Source organism: Bufo bufo, chromosome 2 (genome assembly GCF_905171765.1).
Source record: "Bufo bufo chromosome 2, aBufBuf1.1, whole genome shotgun sequence".
In the NCBI taxonomy this organism is placed as follows: Eukaryota; Metazoa; Chordata; class Amphibia; order Anura; family Bufonidae; genus Bufo; species Bufo bufo.
In genome coordinates, this window is record NC_053390.1 from 300,090,010 (window position 1) to 300,112,108 (window position 22,099).

Sequence of the window (22,099 nt, forward strand, 5' to 3'; positions counted from 1 at the left end):
GTAGGTCTCCTGAAAAATACAAAAGAGAACAATCCTGCAGGCATAAAGAACAGTACCATAACCCATATCAATACTTCTTGAGATCTGAAAAGCAATTGGTTAGGCACAATAGTAAATTATCAGGCAAACATCACAATTGGTAATAATCAAGTGGAAAGGGGGTGTTGTTTCTTTTCTCTGAAGACTGATGAACAGGGGCGTAGACCTGGCACAGTGGAACAATAAAACCAGGATAGTCCATAATGGGGAAAATAATGAACATGAATGGAAATCAGGAGGCTCACAGGGCATGAGTCCGTTCCCTGAGCATAGGGTAAGTAAAAATTATGAACAACACAGAGGCTCAGATGCGTTACAGTCTATCTCTGGGCACAGGCTTGAACGTTGCATCAACAAAACAAGACTGTAGAGAGCCCTTGGAGTAAGGCAAATAGAGTCAAGAAGTCTCTTACTCAGGCTCTGTAGTCTCATCAAAATGAAATTGTAATCCACATTAAACTGGGGTATCTGGAAGGTCTCTCCACTGATTCTGAAGTAAATATTCCCTATAACGAGCAGGTAGTTGTCCCTTTGTAATCCGACTGGATCTGCGAAGTAGTGGTCCTTCTTCTGACCTTGGCGCAAGGGGACTTGGTACTTCTGGAGTTTCTTGCTCTATTGAAACTTCTTCTTGAGGTGATTCCTCTGGCTGATGAGGCACTGTACTGACTGGTGCAGGCACAGCAATGTTTAACCAGGGTGTAAGGAACCATTTTAGAGGATCTGTTCCCATTGTTAGTTTTTTTAAAGTTTGCATAGGCTTTACAGACTTAACTGGTAGTTCAGACACTTGAATTGGAGGTTGATGTTCCTCTGTAACAGTTTCGTCTGGAAGGATTCCTCTTGGAGTATCTTTCTCCTTGTTACACAATTTCAAGCGATTGCGATGAACTATTTGAGGTAATTTGTTTTCTCTGGTGATCTCATAGGTGTCAGTTGCTGGATTAGGGATAGCTGAAATGAAGTAGGTAACTCTTTCCCACTTACTATCCAACTTGCTGGTGTGATGGTTGTTCTTTAGCCACACATAATCACCAATTTCAAGAGGTTCTGTCTTGGCAGATTGGTCATAATATTTTTGCTGCTTTTTGTGAGCATGTTCCATGCGGTGGTCAACAATTTCTTGTGCATCAGCTAGACGTCTTTGGTGTTCACTCACCCAATCAGTTTTTGTCAATGGATTGATGGCACTTGTACATCCAAAGTATGGTCAGCAGGTAGTTTACCTTGTCGGCCGAACATGAGATAGTAAGGTGTATACCCCATAGAACAGTGAATGGTATTATTATAAGTATACATCAATTGAGGTAGAAGAGTTGGCCAATCATTCCTAGTAGCAGGTGGCACAGCTCTAAGCATTTCTATTAGGGTCTGGTTCATTTTTTCACAAAGTCCATTACCTTGGGGATGATAAGCTGTTCTGATTTTCTGGCAGTTGTGAAGTGAACACAGTTCTTTGAAGAGTTGTGATTCAAAGGCAGATCCTTGATCTGTAAGGATTTTCTCTGGACATCCGTATGGTAACAGGAAATGTTTCCAGAAGGCATCTGCAGTTGTTTTAGCGGTCAAGTCCTTAACAGGTACGGCTACAACGAATTTGGTGTAGTGGTCAATGATGGTCATAGCGTATGTGTAACCTGAGCGACTTGGTTCCAGTCTCACATGGTCAATTGCAACGATCTCCAATGGTTTTTGGCTTACAATAGGATGTAAAGGTGCTTTTTGGTCATGCTTTTCACCTCGTCTAATAGCACAGACGGAACACTCTCGACACCACTTCTCAATGTCTTCTCGCATTCCAATCCAATAGAATCGTCTACGGACGGTAGCCTCTGTCTTCTGCACTCCAAAGTGTCCTGATTTGTCATGGTACATCTCAAAAACAATGCTTGTATCTCGACGGGGGATTAGGATTTGGTATACCCTGTCATAGGTCACTGGATCCAGGCTTCTTCTCAATAGTAGGCCATTCTGCAGAAAGAGTTGTTTTCGGTGTCTCCACAGCTTCAACAGTTCTGGGTCTGCATTTCTTCTGCGGATTCTCTCAGGTGTTCTTCCACTGGTGAGGAAGTCATGTAGTTCTCCGATTACTCTACTTTCTGACTGAAGTTTGATCCATCTCTCCTTTTCAATTTGAGATTCTGGATTGTTCTGTAGATGGGGATTCAGGACTCTTTTGTTTTTAATGGAGAGGATTCTTTGTTGGGCGAAGTTTTTGTAGAAATTAGGCATCTTCGTTTCTTCCCAGTCATCTACGTGTGCAGTAGGATCTTCTTTGGTAGGCAGGTGAGATAAGGCATCTGCATTCTCGTTGGACTTGCCTGTTCTGTATTTGACAGTGAAGTTGTAGTTAGCAAGGCGTGAGGCCCATCTTTGTTCTATGGCACCTAGTTTGGCTGTATTGAGATGCACCAGTGGGTTGTTATCGGTGAAAGCTATGAAGAGAGTTGCTGCAAGGCAGTCCTTACATTTTTTGGTGACAGCCCACACAAGTGCGAGGAACTCTAACTTGAAAGAGCTGTAGTTCCAGTCATTCCTTTCAGCTCCTTTCAGGGATCTGCTAGCATAAGCAATTACTCTCTCTTTACCTTCTTGCACTTGAGACAGGACAGCTCCCAGGCCTTTCTGGCTGGCATCAGTGTAGAGATGGAAGGGCTGTTGGTAATCTGGATATCCCATAACAGGTGGTTCGGTCAGCTTATTTTTCAAGAGCTGGAAGGCAATTTCCCTGTCTTCATTCCACTCCACAGGTATTTGCGTCTTCTGATACTTCTTTGGGTGTCCTCTTAGGAGTTTCTGAATTGGCTCAGCAATCTGGGTGAAATGAGGGATGAAGCGCCTGTAGGATCCTGCAAAACTAAGGAAACTTCTCACCTCTTTTACTGTAGTAGGAGTAGGCCAATCCAGACTGCAGCTAACTTTTCAGGATCTGGTTTAACACCTTCTGCACTGACATGTCCCAGGTACTTGAATTCTGGCTTCATCAGGTAGCACTTAGATGGTTTGATCTTAAGTCCATGTTTAATGAGGACTTGGAAGACTTCTGCAAGATGTTTCAAGTGGTCTTCGTAGGATTTGGAATAAATAATGACATCGTCCAGGTAGAGTAGGACAGTCTCAAAGTTTCTATGGCCTAAACAGCGTTCCATTAGTCTTTGAAATGTTCCTGGTGCATTACAAAGTCCAAAGGGCATGGAATTAAATTCGAATAGGCCCATGGGGGTGGTAAAAGCTGTTTTCTCTCAGTCTTCAGGAGCCATGGGTACTTGCCAGTATCCACTGGTCAGATCAAGAGTACAGAAATAGGCTGATGATCCCAGTGCGGTCAGGGATTCTTCAATTCTGGGTAAAGAGTAGGCATCCTTGTGGGTGATTTGATTAAGTTTTCTGTAATCCACACAGAATCTGATGTTGCTATCCTTTTTCCGGACAAGAACTAGGGGTGCAGCCCATGGACTATGGCTGTCTTGGATAATATTGGAATCCTTTATCTCTCGGATCATTCATTTCACAGATTGGTACAATGTTGGTGGTATAGGACGGTACCTTTCTTTTATTGGGGGGTGAAAACCGGTAGGGATAGTGTGTTTGATCCCACGGACTTCCCCATAATCCGTAGAGTGCTTACTGAAGGCTTTATGATGTTTCTTTACGATGTTCGAAACTCCTTCAATATGTTTTTTGGGTGTAGAGTTGTCCCCCACGTTGAGTTTTTCCCACCATAATGCAGGCAGAGCATGTTCTGGAGTACTGGAGCTCTGCGTAGATTGTCCTATTTTAGTTGTAGGCATGCTGATAATATCCTGGAAAGAGACTTGCAATAACTGAGCAACAGGATAATGTTTATGGAGGGTAACAGGGTGATCATTCAAGTTTATGAGATGGAGAGGCACTTTTCCTAGCGCTAAGGGCTCTACCATGGCTTGGTAGTCTTGACCTTGAATTCCCAGGGTGGCACGGCACCATAAGAGTGTCTCTGTATTTGGCTTAAGGATCACAGGCTGGTTACCTCGGATGCGGACACAGCAGATTTCTCCTTTGTTATTGGCGAATTTCTGTTGTGCGCTTAGCATACGGGTGGTTTGTTGTATTCCCCTTTTGGAGGCAGGTGAAGCAGTAGGCATAGATTGGCATAATGCCTCAAGCATTTCATTGTAACAATTCCTAAGGACATTCATTCCTAGGATCACTGCAGAGCCACCTTTGTCTCCGTCTTGTACAACAATAACATCTTGTCTAGGTAGGGTGGTTCCTCCTACTTGCAGAGTTGGCTCCCAATAACCATGTATTGGTACGGGTTTACATTGCTAGCTGTGAGATCCAACCAGGATTCTGGTGGTTGCGTAAGTTGGTTCTGGTCCCAGTATTTATGAAATGCAGGCAGTAAGATGGTAGTGACCTGAGATCCGGTGTCCAGTAGGGCTACAAAAGGAATTCCGTTAATTCGGATTGCTACTTCTGGACGGGTATCCTACATATCTGGGCATTTAGTTGGGATCTTGCGGACCTATTGGTTTACCTCTCGAGGGGCGGTCCTCAGACTCGAGGGTTTCTCTTTTAACCACCAGCACATTGTTTCTGTATGTCCTATCTTATGGCAGTAGGTACAAATAGGTCACCTGCGGGCGTTGGAGTGGTCATTTGGGCGCCCGCCAGGACTTCTGGGATATATATCTTTGTAGTCAGGAGGGAAAAGTATTTTTCGTACTGGTCTCTTATCCTCCAATAATAAAGGCTTCTCCCACTGTTCTAATTTCTGACACACCTTCTCCAGGCTTTTTGTCAAAAAGTTAACCTGTTCTGTCAAGGCTGCTACGGCATCAGGGTCTGGAGTTTGAGCTGCCTGACTGGCTACCGGACAACATTTGGAAGAAGTAGCAGCTGTGTGGACAAGAGTTTCAGCAATTTTAGTAGGCTCTGGCTGCGGACTCTTTCCCAACTAGCTAATGGCTAGTTCTTTAAAGTCTAGGAAGGTTACACTTGGGTGTTGTGCAGCTAACATTCTCGACTGGCTTTTTTCGATTGTCAGTGCTAACACCTTCAATGAATTGTTCCTTTAAAGTTTTGTCTTGGTTCTCTGCCTCACGGGGGTCTACCTGAACCACAGCTCTAAGGGCTTCTTGTATTGACAATGCAAAGTCTCTGAGTGACTCACCGGTTTGTTGTTTTGTACTGAAGAACCTCATTTTGACTTCTGACACGGTCTTGGGTTCAAAGGTGGTGTAGAGTCTCTCAAAGATCTGTCCCAGGGTTCTTCTTTCAGAGCTAGGCCAGGACTTCACCTCCCAGAGTACGGCTCCCTCTAATTGGGCTAGGAGTATTTCCATTTGCTGCTCTGTGGAAACAGGGTACAATCTGAACAAGGCACACATTTTCTCTTTAAAGTCTCTTAGGATGTGAGCTTCACCAGAATATCGAGAGAACCAAGGGGCCCCAAAGCAGTAGGGCATGGTTAGTGGCATCATGCTGGCTGCTGCAATCCACAATAAAGCAAGCTTTTTGTAAGTCCTGTTCTCACACAGCGCCAATTTTAATTATTGCAGTGCACAAAAATACATCAATGCACAAGTCCAGTTATTAAAGGCACACCGGATATTTATCAGAAATCCTGTTCTATAAGGCACAGAGGATATTGATCCTGTTCGTGACGCCAATTTTATTTTATGTGGTAAGCCAGACCTTGCAGGGGAATTATGTGTGAGGTCACGGTGTGAGCAATAGGTGGGCCGAGGTAAATACAGTTCTGGTTACTCAAAATTATGTCGTCCCTGGGCAGGCTCGCATAAGTGAAACGGCACAAGGATTCTCTGGGGCACACTCTGGTGTAAGGGACACTGGACAGATCTTGGTTTGAGGTGCCCTTGGTGGTCTGTATTAATGTGCCAGTGTCAAGGTCCCTTGTAGTCGTTACGCCAGTACCTTTTGTATGGAGGTACAACCATTTACTGTTGTATTAATAGAGGAACTTGAGTCTGAGTCAAGCAGAATGAAAACTCAAAGTGGAACTTTACTGAAGATGACTTTTGATAACAGTACATCCAAAGCAATTAAACAGTCTCCTGGCACAGAGATATACTGCTACAAGTCCTCTGCTGACAGGTGTAACTGTCCCTCTCTAGATATTAAATAAGGAAATTGTAGCCTTACTGATAGAGGTCCTCAGGAATGGTCCTGGTGATCCTGGTTCAGGCTGGTGAAGCTGCCAAAGGCTGGTAAATCCTTCACGGTGGAGTCCTAAGGCACGAATAAGATATGTCCATAACCCTTTGGGGGTCTCCTTTCTGTAGTATTCTCTGAATGAATAAAGCAATTCAGCTCTGGGCTGAGATATGGCGGAGGGCTCAAAATAACAGGCTGAAAAACTGTTAGACTGTGCTCAACTGTAACTCTAGTCTCAACAGGAAGTTGTCTGGAAACTAGACTGCACTGGCTAGGCCTGTACTGAACTATATATATGGGAGGTATTATCTCCCCCTAGTGGTAAGCTCAGTGTCAATGCATTCTAATACACCTGTTAGCAGGGATTATGCACAAGGACACATTGCAGCATAAAAACAGGCTATATAAGGCATTATAAGTACAATACAACAACTTTGCAGTACCCACGAGGGTAGTGGGATACTGCAGGTTTACTATAAATCGTGAATTAAAAAAAAAAAAATGCTATACATCTATTTTGTAGAAGTGAATCTATAAAAGTGAGTTAACGTGCATCTTTGTGTGCATTTAGTGACCATTTGTCTTTCAGATGTTTAGGTACTTGCAAGTGTGTAATATTGTGTTTATATGCTCAAAATAACTCCCCTTGTCTGCCATACTACAAAAGGTCTCAATGGCAGTCTCTGTCAAAGTGACCCTCAGGATTCAAGAGCCACCAGCGCAGAACACCAAGAGATCAGGCAAAACCATAGTCAGGGACAAGCATAGCATGCATAATACAGTAAACAGTCTGAGATCAGGGAAGGCAGCTTAGGGTCAGTATGGAGATCAGGCAGAAGTCAGGACTGGCAGTGAAGGGTCAAAATCCAGAAAACAGGCAGAAGTAGGAACATGAACAAATGAATGTAAACAGCAGACCTTTGCAGGAACTAACAAACTAACTTATTGCTCAGTCACCCCCCCATTGAGGAAAGTAACTACAGTACAACTGAGTGAGCAGCCATTGGCTAGGGAAGAATAGGATGTGTGCTTGCTGGATCTTTAAGAGCCAGAGAAAGCGCAAGTGCCCCATACAGGCAGCAAGAGGCAGTGCTGGCAAGATGTAGCCTGCATGAGGAGCCTAGAAGCTACTCTAGATTCCAGGCCCACCAAAACAAAGGGACAAGAACAGCGGGTCCAGGCCACCAGAAGAACAGAGCAAATGAGCAGGTGAGCCAAGTAAGAGCCATGCTTGCTAGAGATAGTGGAATGGAGGTGGACACAGGCCGCTGCTATGACACTGCCCAAATATCTTCTTCTGACCCAAAAGAACACATACTACATGGACAAAAACAGATAAGAAAGAACATACACCATAGTGAAGGTACAGTAGCCGACATAACAACAGAGGGAATGAGATGAAGATAGAGGAAGAATGTAGGAGGTGAGATAAAGCAAGGTAAATTTGATTATTTTTTTTTAATAAGACTCATACCACTTGGGATGCATTCCGTGCCCGTTTTGTGGACTGCAAACGGCGGTTTTGCAGTATATAGGCATCGGCTGTGTGAATCCCGTTAAAAATGACTTGAATGGGTCCACAATCCTCAACATACGGTGGCACAGATTGGAAGCACTCAGAGGTGCTTCTGTGGGCTTTGGTCCGTGCCTTCACACCTCAAAAGATGGGACATGACCTATTTTTTGCCATATATTGCGGATCACAGACCGCAATTCAGGATTCACGTGGCCGGACCCTGTGCATTGCAGACCGCTATTTATGGTCCACAGAACGGGCACGGACAGCTTACATTCGTGTGAAGGTACCTTTTTTATGAACATGTGTCTTGTATCCCATGTATCTGCTACAGACACACCGCTGCCTCCAAACATTACTCTGGTACCGTTATTCTCTGTGTATACTACTAAGGAATCTGTGCATCTGGAATGTGCACCTCCTGATGGCACAGCAGCAAAAGGAATCCAGATTTACAAAGAAGGAAAGATCCATGAAGAGGTGACACAGAAGAGTAGATATGAGATTTCTGCCTCAGACAAAGATGCTCCAGGAAGATATTATTGTAAATATTGGGTAGAAATGAATGGACGGACCATCAGCTCGTCACCTAGTGAGCATGTCACCATCAATGTCACAAGTAGGTTCTTTTTATTCTTGTACTATTTGTTTGTGAGAACTTTATGGTGGTAAGCTTTGTCTACTGTATTCTGACATTTAGGGGTATTGTAAGTCAGTATTATTTAAGCACTACATTGCAACATTATTTTGGCACAGTAAAGTGGTATTATTAGGGCAGTGAATGGCAGTATTACTTGTGGATGATGATGAACTGCAATACCAGACACAGCCCATAGACAAACTTGGCAGTTTATTGGGACCAATAGCAGAGCCTTTTTTTTTTCCTAGTCCTGGAAACCCCTTTAAAAACTCACACATAAGAACCAAAATAAAATATAAAACACCCAGCACAATTTCTAACCGGCCACAAGTCTACGTGTCTGCATTAACTGCCCAAATACCTTGTTCTGTCCCAAAAGAGCACACATGTACAAAAACAGATAAGAAAGAACATCAATTATAATGAAGATAGAGTAGTCAACAGAAGAACAGAGGGAATGAGATGCAGAACAGAGATGGAATGCCTGAGGTGGGATATCACAAGATAAGTCCTGCATCTTACTATGTATATGTGACTTGTATCCCATGTATCTGCTACAGACACACCGCTGCCTCCAAACATTACTCTGGTACCGTTATTCTCTGTATATACTACTAAGGAATCTGTGCATCTGGAATGTGCAACTCCTGATGGCACAGCAACAAAAGGAATCCAGATTTACAAAGAAGGAAAGATTCAAGAAGAGGTGACACAGAAGAGTAGATATGAGATTTCTGCCTCAGACAAAGATGCTCCAGGAAGATATTATTGCAAATATTGGGTAGAAATGAATGGACGGACCATCAGCTCGTCACCTAGTGAGCATGTCACCGTCAATGTCACAAGTAGGTTCTTTTTATTCTTGTACTATTTGTTTGTGAGACCTTTATGGTGGTAAGCTTTGTCTACTGTATTCTGACATTTAGGGGTATTGTAAGTCAGTATTATTTAAGCACTACATTGCAATATTATTTTGGCACAGTACAGTGGTATTATTAGGGCAGTGAATGGCAGTATTACTTGTGGATGATGATGAACTGCAATAACAGACACAGCCCATAGACAAACTTAGCAGTGTATTGGGACCAATAGCAGAACCTTTTTTTTCCTAGTCCTGGAAACCCCTTTAATAACTCACACATAAGGACCAAAATAAAATATAAAGCACCCAGCACAATTTCTAACTGGCCATAACTCTATGGGGGACATCTATCAATAATGGAGTCATTTGCACAAAAAAAATACTAACATTACAAATCAAAAGTGGTTATTTGTTTCACCTCGTATATCAAAATCCACACTCCACTTTTAAAATGTGACTTTTTTTAATATAAACTTGATTATCCGACTTATTTCTCTCAATTTGCGATATTTAAAGGCCAATGGCACTAACATGTGACTTTTTTAAACCAAAATGCACCATTTCAACCACCCCTGCCAGACCACACTTGAGACTTTTGAAGCATATTTGCAACATTTTCACTAGAAAATTGTGACTTTTGTTTCAAACTCAGGGTGTTTTTTTTTTTTTTTTTGTTGAATGTGAATTTACTGACAAAACCCTGTTATTAAGCCCATTTATATTAGATGAAAATAAATGCCTCCAGTTTTTCTTACCTATCACTTGTTCCCACACAAAGTTGGTTTTCTTTTCATAAATGCGACTTTTTACACAAAACACCACCACAAAGACTGGCTTACTTGTCCACAACAATTTGAGCCATTTCTGCCGATAAGAGGGTGATAAGTGAGGCGTAATATTCGCCAATTTTATAGCCCCGCACACTTCACATTTAGAACTCATTTCTGGCATGATGCATTCTTTATGGTGAAAATTCTAAAGAAAGCAGTTGATATATTTGGTGCAAATCAAAACTCCATTTGTAACAGCCCAGAGTTGTGTTACTACACACCTCTACCCCGCTACTATTTTCTAAGAAGCCTTTATATTGTCATCTGGTATAATTCACATTATGTCTTCACAACTGTGCATTTAAAACTATGTTAAATGTAAATTTCCTTGTAATTTTCCATGTTAACCAGCAGGTGGCAGCAATGGATTGGTAAGGAACTAGTTACAGTTTAGTATATCTAGGCTGGAATGGATCATTCCAGCTTAGCTCCACCTCTGTGGAGGTGTAAACTGTTCCCGCATACTGCACCTTGGGTGGAGAAGGAAGTTAGAGTCAGTGTGCCAGCCACCTCTGTTGGGGAAGGCTGTGTGATAGCCTTCAGGAGTCCCCCTGTATAGGGAAGAAAGCCAGGATCTTGTCTTGGCTGAGACATTGATCACATACCCAGACTGAGCACCGGCAGCCTCAGCTGGATGACAAGAAAGCAGACAACCTCCAGAGTTCCAGGACGAAAGCATTCCCTGAGAGCCTATCTGTGAGTAAAGTCCAGAGACCTAGGAGAAGCCACATATCCTCCTCAGCTAGTCAGTCCCCACAAAGCAGTAGATAAATTCCTGCCACAGTTACAGAGCTACTAAGCAGACTAGTCGCAACCTCTACTCCCACCTCCAGGTGATAGCTAGAAGGAGCTGATTGCAGCACACCCAAGGCACAGCCAATAGGAACAACTGAAATTAACATTGGTGCAAATATAACATCTATAAAAACCAAATCGATGATACCCAGGGGTTTAAGACTTAAGAAGATCCCTACTATTGTATTTTCGGATTCATTTGTGGAAGACTGGAACAACACTCTTACTGACTGCTCACTCAAGTTGATGTCTCTGATTGTTGAACAGGAGGGTCTCAAGCTAGCAGGCTTGCAAATGGAAATTGATGAGTGCAAATTGAATTTCAAACAATATGAATCTCTCCCTGAGTATGAAGCCATACAACAAAAAATCGCTATTCCGTTCGCCAACTTGAAGAAAGTATAACTGAAATTAAGCATAGAAAGTTTCAGTGAGACTTATATGATTATCATCACAAACAGGTGTATGAGTAGGGGAGGAGAGAGCAAATGCGCAATACACCAAGACCTATCCTCAAAAAATCGAAAAACAAACACAAGTCTCCGTCTAGAACTCGGACTGTCAGCTATTCTTCAGAATCCGAATATTTGCAATCCAATTCTGAACATGAACCCCTCGACTGAACATGAAGCCGATATTCTGCCTAATAAAATTTCTTATTACAAAAAAAAAAAAAAAAGAAAAATAAGGGCAAAGGTGACAAGATTTCAAAAAACTACCCAGAAGAGGGGGCCGCAAACACAGGAAAGCCGCATACCATGGCCACGCGGCTTCACAAGAAATGAACCCTATTTTGGGGACTGCCAATGATTTTGAAGTTATTAATCTGACGAAGTGTTAACTGATAATCAAATTGACATATTGAGACTTGGTTTGAATTTTGCTCTGACCCCTGATTTTGACTTATTTTCAACTCTCATGGACATCAACAAATTTATCAGAGACCTCACGGTCAAGAGACATTTTCATGGGTCTGAGAACATGTCCAACCAACTCTCACATCCACAACAATGTAATGAATTTACTAGCATGTCTTTTACTGAACAGTTGTCTTTTGTCAATTTGATCGAGCTCCAGTCAGACTATGATGGTAGCACTGCGACTTCCGAGGTTCTGGATTTTCGAACCGGGAACACGCAATTCTACCCTTTGAATTCACGTACACCAGGAATGGACCTTTTCCAAGAGGTAGTGTAACAGTCCTACAGGCTCACCTGAGTCAGAGGACCGCTGGCTGGAGGTAGGAGTGGAGCCCAGTGGCAAGGACCGCAGGCAGTAGGTGCAGGAAGTCTGGCAGAGGCGTAGTCGGTAGGCAGGCGGTGGGTCAGGGCAGGCGGCAGTAAGCGTGGTCAGACAATCCGGATGGCAACGGTGGTAGCAGTTCAGTAGGTAGGGACAAAGCAGAAGAGTAGTCAGTAGGCAATTCCTGGTCAGCAGTGGACTTCCAGTAGTAGCAAGAGCAGCAGATGAGGAGAAGCTTGATCAAGGCTCAGGAGCTCAATAATCAGCAAGCTAGAGTGCAAGGGGCTGGACTTATATAGGGAAGTACCAGGTGTGGGGAATCAAGGGTGATGAGCAAGGCTTGGCAAGACTGAGGTTACATAATAGGTTTCAGGGAGGAATGTCCAGAGAGGACAGTAGCCTAGTAAGCAGGGCTACCGCCTGGGATGTGGCTGGTCATGGGTTTGAATCCCGACAGTACTCCCCCCCTTCCAAGGTGACCTCATAGAAACATAGAATGTGTCGGCAGATAAGAACCATTTGGCCCATCTAGTCTGCCCAATATATCTGAATACTATGGATAGCCTCTGGCCCTATCTTATATGAAGGATAGCCATATGCCTATCCCATGCACGCTTAAACCCCTTCACTGTATTTGCAGCTACCACTTCTGCAGGAAGGCTATTCCATGCATCCACTACTCTCTCAGTAAAGTAATACTTCCTTATATTACTTTTAAACCTTTGCCCCTCTAATTTAAAACTGTGTCCTCTTGTGGTAGTTTTTCTTCTTTTAAATATGCTCTCCTCCTTTACCGAGTTGATTCCCTTTATGTATTTAAAAGTTTCTATCATATCCCCTCTGTCTCTTCTTTCTTCCAAGCTATACATGTTAAGGTCCTTTAACCTTTCCTGGTAAGTTTTATCCTGCAATCCATGTACTAGTTTAGTAGCTCTTCTCTGAACTCTCTCTAGAGTATCTATATCCTTCTGGAGATATGGCCTCCAGTACTGCGCACAATACTCCAAGTGAGGTCTCACCAGTGTTCTGTACAGCGGCATAAGCACTTCACTCTTTCTACTGCTTATACCTCTCCCTATACATCCAAGCATTCTGCTGGCATTTCGTGCTGCCCTATTACATTGTCTTCCCACCTTAAAGTCTTCTGAAATAATTACTCCTAAATCCCTTTCCTCAGATACTGAGGTCAGGACTGTGTCAAATATTCTATATTCTGCCCTTGGGTTTTTACGCCCCAGGTGCATTATCTTGCACTTATCCACATTAAATTTCAGTTGCCAGAGTTCTGACCATTCTTCTAGTTTTCCTAAATCCTTTTCCATTTGGCGTTTCCCTCCAGGAACATCAACCCTGTTACATATCTTTGTGTCATCAGCAAAAAGACACACCTTCCCATCGAGGCCTTTTGCAATATCACTTATGAAGATATTAAACAAAATTGGTCCCAGTACAGATCCCTGTGGAACCCCACTGGTAACATGACCTTGTTTTGAATGTTCTCCATTGACTACAACCCTCTGTTGTCTGTCACTCAGCCACTGCCTAATCCACTCAACAATATGGGAGTCCATGCTCAATGACTGCAGTTTATTGATAAGTCTTCTATGTGGGACAGTGTCAAAAGCCTTACTAAAATCTAGATATGCGATGTCTACTGCACCTCCACCGTCTATTATTTTAGTCACCCAGTCAAAAAAATCTATAAGATTTGTTTGACATGATCTCCCTGAAGTAAACCCATGTTGTTTTTCATCTTGCAATCCATGGGATTTTAGATGTTCCACAATCCTATCCTTTAATAGGGTTTCCATTAATTTGCCTACTATTGATGTCAGACTCACTGGTCTATAGTTGCTCGATTCCTCCCTACTACCTTTCTTGTGAATGGGCACGACATTTGCCAATTTCCAATCTTCCGGGACGACTCCTGTTACTAATGATTGGTTAAATAAATCTGTTAGCGGTTTTGCCAGCTCACCACTAAGCTCTTTTAATAATTTTGGGTGTATCTCATCAGGCCCCTGTGACTTATTTGTCTTCACCTTAGACAGCAAACTTAGAACATCTTCCTCTGTAAAGATACATGCATCAAATGATTTATTAGTCATCCTTTCTAGTGGAGGTCCTTCTCCTTTTTCTTTTGTAAAAACTGAACAGAAGTATTCATTAAGGCAGTCGGCTAGCCCTTTATTCTCTTCTACATACCTTCCGTCCTTTGTTTTTAATTCATTTAATTCTGTTTTACCTCCAGGCACCGCAGGGGCAGGCTTGCCGGGGTGCCGTTGGTGGAACTCTTTTACCAGAGGGTAACCCTCCCACCTAATTAGGTATTGTAGTCTTTCCCGGTGGATCCTGGAGTCGAGGATCTTTGCGACAACGTATTCTTCTTCACCCTGTACCCTCACGGGTGGTGGAGGGGGCGAGTGGCGGCCTGTGAAGGTGTTCTCCACGTATGGCTTGAGGAGTGAGCAATGGAAGACAGGGAGTCCAGAAGGTCGAGCCGGAACGTGACCTCGTTGATTTGTGCGGTGATCTGGAACGGACCCATGTATCTTTGGGCCAACTTTTTGGAGGGGACCTTCAATCTGAGGTTCCTGGTGGACAGCCACACCTTGTCTCCCACATGGAAGCCCGTGGTGGGTTTGCGACGTCTGTCTGCTCCCTGTTTAAAGCGCCTCTGGGCGAGCTGGAGGTTGTCTATTATGTTCTTTTGTGCCTCCTGTAGGGTTGTTAGGCATTCGGCCACTGCTGGGAGGGTGGAGGCGACGGGCAGGTGGGGAATGAACACCGGGTGCGAGCCTGTGTTAGCAAAGAAGGGGCTGTGCTTGGTTGAGCTGTGCTCAGCATTGTTGTAGGCGAACTCGGCCATGGGGAGATGGTCAAGCCAGTCGTCCTGCAGGTGGGAGCTGAAAAAGCGTAGGTACTGCTCTAGGGTCTGATTAGTTCTCTCCGTCTGCCCGTTTGACTGAGGGTGGAAAGCGGAGGACAGGTTCACTTTAACCCCGAGCACCAGGCAGAAGTTCTTCCAGAACTTTGAGGCAAATTGTACGCCTTGGTCGGAGACCACGTCGTCCGGGATCCCATGCAGCCTGAAGACCTCTCTGAGAATAAGATCGTCCGTCTGTTTGGTGGTGGGTATGCCTTTGTAGGGGATGAAATGGGCCATCTTGGTGAGACCGTCGACCACGACCAGGATGGTGTTCGTCCCTTTTGAAGGAGGAAGGTCTACCACAAAGTCCATGGAGATCGAGCCCCAGGGGCGGGAGGGAATAGGGAGGGGTTGTAACAGACCCACGGGAGAGGAACGAGGAGTCTTATTGCAGGCACAGACCGTGCACGAGGAGATGTCCCATTTGATGTCCTCCTTGTATGTTGTCCACCAGAAGGAGCGGGAGAGAAGCTCCTGGGTCTTTCTTGTGCCAAAATGGCCGGACATCTTGGAGTCATGGTTGAGTTTGAGCACTTCGAGCCGTGCGATTTCTGGTACATATAGTTGTAGGTCCTGATGAAACCAATGACCGTTCTTAAACGTAAGGCTGATATTCCCTGTGGGGTGGGCCAGGAAGGGGTCATTTTCGTATGCTTCTTTGATTGTGCCCAGGAGTTCTTTAGAGTAGGTGGACCCTACGACCCTTCTCTCTGGTAAGATGTTATTTTGGCCCTTGTTACTCTGTGAGGGCTCTGAAAACATTCTGGAGAGGGCGTCAGCCTTGCTGTTTTTTGATCCGGGGCGATAGGTGATGAGAAAGTTGAAGCGGGAAAAGAATAGGCTCCATCTGGCCTGTCTGGCTGAGAGTCTCTTAGCGCTGCGGATGAACTCGAGGTTCTTGTGGTCAGTTAGTACGATTATGGGGTTGGTGGCTCCCTCCAGCAGGTGTCTCCACTCGGAGAAGGCATCCTTGATCGCCAGTAGTTCTTTGTTCCCGATGTCATAGTTCTTCTCGGAGGGGGACATCTGGCGGGAGAAATATGCGCACGGGTGTAATAGCATCCTCTCCCCTGTCCGTTGTGACAAAACTGCCCCCACCGTGGAGTCTGATGCATCCACTTCGACTGTAAATGGGAGCTCGGGGTTCGGGTGGATTAGGATTGGGGCAGAAGTGAAGAGGAGTTTCAACTTGGTGAAGGCCTCCTGGGCCTTGGGTGTCCAGGAGAAGGGGACTGCCTTCTTGGTGAGTTGGGTGATTGGTGCTATGACCTTGGAGAAGTTCCGGATAAACTTCCGATAGAAGTTGGCGAAGCCAATGAATCTTTGTATCTCCTTCTCGTTTTTCGGAACGGGCCAGTTCATCACAGCTTGGACCTTCCCCGGGTCCATACTTAGGCCCTCTGGGGAGATGATGTATCTGAGGATCTGAGTGGTGGTTCGCTCAAACTCGCATTTCTCTAGCTTGATATAGAGAGAGTTCTGTCTGCGTCTCTGCAGTACCCTGCGGACGTGTTTGCGGTGCTGCTCGAGGTCTTCAGAGAAGATCAAGATGTCGTCCAGGTAAACGACTACAAAACAGATCCAGCATGTCCCTGAGGATGTCGTTAATGAAGTGCTGGAAGGTGGCGGGAGCATTGCAGAGTCCGAAAGGCATGACCAGGTACTCGAAATGACCATAACGTGTCCGGAAGGCGGTCTTCCATATGTCCCCAGGGCGGATTCGGACGAGGTTGTAGGCTTCTCGAAGGTCGAGTTTAGTGAAGATCTTCGCTGCCCGGAGTCTCTCAAGGAGTTCTGAAATCAGTGGGAGCGGGTACCATTTTTTTACGGTTATGTCGTTAAGCTTTCTGTGGTCTATGCAGGGATGCAGGGAGGAGTCTTTTTTCTCTACGAAGAAAAAGGGGGCTCCCGCGGGGGAGGTGGAGGGCCGGATGAACCCCTTCCTCAGGTCCTCGTCCAGGTACACTTTCAGAGCCTTGAGCTCAGGCTCTGAGAGGGAGTAGATACTGCCAAAGGGTATTTTGGCCCCGGGCAACAGTTCTATAGGGCAGTCTTAGGGTCGGTGTGGTGGCAGCTTGTCTGCGTTTTTCTTGTTGCAGACATCCTGGAACTCGCGGTATTGAGGGGGTAGCAGATCCTTGACGGATAGTTTTGAGATGGTGGTGTCTTCGGGTGGAAGGACGGGTTTGTGGGAGAAATTTAGCGAGCAGAACTCGGACGGGAATCGTATGCAGCGGGTTTCCCAGTCCACAGAGGGGTTGTGGGTGGCCAACCATGGGATGCCCAAGATCACTGGGAACTTCAGGGAGGCGATCAGCGAGAAGTGGATCTTTTCACGGTGATCTGGTTCTATGAGGAGTTGTAGTTTGGTGGTCTCGTGAGTGGCCGGCCCCGAGGAGAGTGGGGATCCGTCGACGGTTTCCAGGTCAACGGGGGCTGCCTTGATTGTCAGTGGAATGTTCTTTTCGCGGGCGAAGGTTAGGTCCATGAAGTTGCCTCCCGCCCCGGAGTCTAACATCGCTGAACAGGGGAGTTGTCGCCCCTCAATGTCGATGAGGATGGGGACGATGAAGTGGGATCCATGAGCCGCCGTGTTGTTATTTTCAGGGGCTGCTGGCAGGGTTGGAGTCTGTGGTTGCTCCTTTAGCTCCGTAACGGCAATAGTCTTTCGGATCTTATGAGGACATTTGATGGCAAAATGACCCGGCTCCCCACAGTAGAGGCAGAGGTTTTCGGCCAGCCTTCTCTCTTTCTCAGCTGTGGATAGAGACCTACGTAGAGCATCGACCTGCATAGGTTCAGTTACTGACTGGAGGTCGCGCTGGGCGGTGGAAGAGAAGGAGTAAGTGGGTCTGTGGTCCGAGGACCAGAGTCTTTCTTTCTTCCTCTCGGAGAGTCTTTGATCTATCCGGATGCATAACTGAATGAAGTCATCCAGATCGTCCGGGGCCTCAACTCGCCAGTTCGTCCTTTATTAATTCGGACAGGCCTCCGTGACCCAACGGCGAAACTCGGCGGTGTATTCGACGACGGAGCGTCTCCCTTGCCGCAGACCATATAGTCACGCCTCGGCTGTCGCACAGCGGTTGGGGTCATCGAAGATTTGGCTCATGGCGGTGATGAAGTTGTTTAGGTTGTCCAGGAGCTGACTGTTAGTCTCCACGTATGGTGATGCCCATGCTAATGCTTCATCCGTCAGGAGATTGACCAAGAATTGCACCTTCTTTTTCTCAGTGGTGAAGGGAGCCGGGTACATCTGAAAATAGATGCGGCATTGGTTTAGAAACCCCCGATACTGGCGTCTGTCGCCGCTGAATCTTGATGGGAGTGGCATGCGGGTGTCTGCGGGCGCGCCGCGGACGTCCAGGAGTTGCCTCTGTAGTTCAATACTCTCCCTCTGTTGGCTTTGGACTACGCCTTGGAGCTAGGCAAATTTCTCCTGATATGTAGTACCAAATTCTTGAAGTTCGAAGACCTGCTTACGCAGAGTGGCCATTGCGGACTCCATAGTGTGGCTGATTATTCTGTAACAGTCCTACAGGCTCACCTGAGTCAGAGGACCGCTGGCTGGAGGTAGGAGTGGAGCCCAGTGGCAAGGACCGCAGGCAGGTAGTAGGTGCAGGAAGTCTGGCAGAGGCGTAGTCGGTAGGCAGGCGGTGGGTCAGGGCAGGCGGCAGTAAGCGTGGTCAGACAATCTGGATGGCAACGGTGGTAGCAGTTCAGTAGGTAGGTACAAAGCAGAAGAGTAGTCAGTAGGCAGGCGGTGGGTCAGGGCAGGCGGCAGTAAGCGTGGTCAAACAATCCGGATGGCAACGGTGGTAGCAGTTCAGTAGGTAGGGACAAAGCAGAAGAGTAGTCGGTAGGCAATTCCTGGTCAGCAGTGGACTTCCAGTAGTAGCAAGAGCAGCAGATGAGGAGAAGCTTGATCAAGGCTCAGGAGCTCAATAATCAGCAAGCTAGAGTGCAAGGGGCTGGACTTATATAGGGAAGTACCAGGTGTGGGGAATCAAGGGTGATGAGCAAGGCTTGGCAAGACTGAGGTTACATAATAGGTTTCAGGGAGGAATGTCCAGAGAGGACGGTAGCCTAGTAAGCAGGGCTACCGCCTGGGTTCGAATCCCGACAGGTAGTCGAAAAAAGGCTTCTCTTAGTCCAAAGAAAAATTAGCTCCCAACGAAACAATTTGTCTAAATCCCAAAAAAATGCTATTCTTGAACTAAAAGATAAAGAGAACATCATTGTAAAAATGGCAGACAAGGGGGGCGCAGTGGTGATATTAAATAAAATGGTCTATAAGCAACAAATGATGGACATTGTTCTGGATACTTCCACCTATAAACAATAAAAAAACGATCCAATTGTCGATTTTCAGGCACAAGACCTTGCTCTTTTAAATAAGGGCAAGGATTTAGGCTATTTCAGCCATAAACAATTTTTGTACCTACAGGTGGAGTCACCCATAACACCCATCATACATGCCCTACCCAAAATTCACAAAGGGTTAAATCCACCCCCACTGCGCCCTATTGTCTCCGGCATAGGCTCTCTGACCGAAAAATTAGGAGAGTGGTTAGATGCGATTTTACAGCCCCTTGTCAAACGAGCGCCAGGTTATATTAAAGACACTAGTGACATCTTAAGAAGTTTTTATCAGAAAAAGTGGTCTTCCGGTTTCACCTGGCTTACTAGTGATGTTTCATCGCTTTACCCTTCTATCCCTCACAGCGTGGCTCTATTCACATTAGAATTTCATTTGCACAAGTACAGCTGCCATGAGTCATATTATATTGATTATGTTATAGAAGTCACTGAATTTTTATTGACTCATAACAATTTTTCTTTTGACGGCCTGTTCTTTCTGCAAATATGGGGAGTATCGATGGGGGCCAAATTTTCCCCTTCCCTAGCGAATTTAACCATGTCGTACTAGGAAGAAAGGTATATACAGTCGTGGCCAAAAGTTTTGAGAATTACATAAATATTGGAAATTGGAAAAGTTGCTGCTTAAGTTTTTATAATAGCAATTTGCATATACTCCAGAATGTTATGAAGAGTGATCAGATGAATTGCATAGTCCTTCTTTGACATGAAAATTAACTTAATCCCAAAAAAAAATCTCGACTGCATTTCATTGCTGTCATTAAAGGACCTGCTGAGATCATTTCAGTAATCGTCTTGTGAGAATGTTGACAAGCACAAGGCTGGAGATCATTATGTCAGGCTTATTGGGTTAAAATGGCAGACTTGACATGTTAAAAGGAGAGTGATGCTTGAAATCATTGTTCTTCCATTGTTAACCATGGTGACCTGCAAAGAAACGCGTCATTGCGTTGCATAAAAATGGCTTCACAGGCAAGGATATTGTGGCTACTAAGATTGCACCTCAATCAACAATTTATAGAATCATCAAGAACTTCAAGGAAAGAGGTTCAATTCTTGTTAAGAAGGCTTCAGGGCGTCCAAGAAAGTCCAGCAAGCGCCAGGATCGTCTCCTAAAGAGGATTCAGCTGCAGGATCGGAGTGCCACCAGTGCAGAGCTTGCTCAGGAATGGCAGCAGGCAGGTGTGAGCGCATCTGCACGCACAGTGAGGAAGATTTTTTGGAAGATGGCCTGGTGTCAAGAAGGGCAGCAAAGAAGCTACTTCTCTAAAAAAAAAAAAACATCAGGGACAGATTGATCTTCTGCAGAAAGTATGGTGAACGGACTGCTGAGGACTGGGGCAAAGTCATATTCTCAGATGAAGCCTTTTTCCGATTGATTGGGTCATCTGGAAAAAGGCTTGTCCGGAGAAGAAAAGGTGAGTGCTACCATCAGTCCTGTGTCATGCCAACAGTAAAGCATCCTGAGACTATTCATGTGTGGGGTTGCTTCTCATCCAAGGGAGAGGGCTCACTCACAATTTTAATTAAATAAAGAATGGTACCAAAACACCCTCCAACAGCAACTTCTTCCAACAATCCAACAACAGTTTGGTGAAGAACAATGCATTTTCCAGCACGATGGAGCACCGTGCCATAAGGCACTAAGTGGCTCGGGGACCAAAACGTTGACATTTTGGGTCCATGGCCTGGAAACTCCCCAGATCTTAATCCCATTTAGAACTTGTGGTCAATCCTCAAGAGGCGGGTGGACAAACAAAAACCCACTAATTCTGACAAACTCCAAGAAGTGATTATGAAAGAATGGGTTGCTATCAGTCAGGAATTGTCCCAGAAGTTGATTGAGAGCATGCCCAGTCGAATTGCAGAGGTCCTGAAAAAGAAGGGCCAACACTGCAAATACTGCCTCTTTGCATAAATGTCATGTAATTGTCGATAAAAGCCTTTGAAATGTATGAAGTGCGGGTAATTATATTTCACTACATCACAGAAACAACTGAAACATTCAAAGAGTTTTCTTTATTTTCATGACTATGAAAATTGTAGATTCACACTGAAGGCATCAAAACTATGAATTAACACATGTGGAATTATATACATAACAAACAAGTGTGAAACAACTGAAAATATGTCATATTCTAGGTTCTTCAAAGTAGCCACCTTTTGCTTTGATTACTGCTTTGCACACTCTTGGCATTCTCTTGATGAGCTTCAAGAGGTAGTCCCCTGAAATGGTTTTCACTTCACAGGTGTGCCCTGTCAGGTTTAATAAGTGGGATTTCTTGCCATATAAATGGGGTTGGGACCATCAGTTGCGTTGAGGAGAAGTCAGGTGGATACACAGCTGATAGTCCTACTGAATAGACTGTTAGAATTTGTATTATGGCAAGAAAAAAGCAGCTAAGTAAAGAAAAACGAGTGGCCATCATTACTTTAAGAAATGAAGGTCAGTCAGTCAGCAGAAAAATTGGGAAAACTTTGAAAGTAAGGGCTATTTGACCATGAAGGAGAGTGATGGGGTGCTGCGCCAGATGACCTGGCCTCCACAGTCACCGGACCTGAACCCAATCGAGATGGTTTGGGGTGAGCTGGACCGCAGAGTGAAGGCAAAAGGGCCAACAAGTGCTAAGCTTCTCTGGGAACTCCTTCAAGACTGTTGGAAGACCATTTCAGGGGACTACCTCTTGAAGCTCATCAAGAGAATGCC

General features: G+C 45.0%; 1 protein-coding gene across 6 annotated transcripts in view; it reads left to right on the plus strand.

The window, feature by feature from the left end:
* The window catches only part of LOC120988984 (Fc receptor-like protein 5), a 157,282-nt gene that overhangs the window by 13,168 nt on the left and 122,015 nt on the right, over positions 1-22,099 (plus strand). For 4 of the 6 annotated variants that reach the window (XR_005776211.1, XM_040416815.1, XM_040416814.1 and 1 more), the window contains exon 1: positions 9,066-9,199. Coding sequence is in view for 5 of the 6 variants with exons in the window: in XM_040416815.1 (XP_040272749.1) it covers positions 9,142-9,199 (58 nt within the window). In the remaining variant the exon portion in view is untranslated. Of the gene's footprint in view, positions 1-8,048; positions 8,334-9,065; positions 9,200-22,099 lie in introns of those variants that run through there. The other 2 variants (XM_040416817.1, XM_040416819.1) reach the window with 1 other exon arrangement.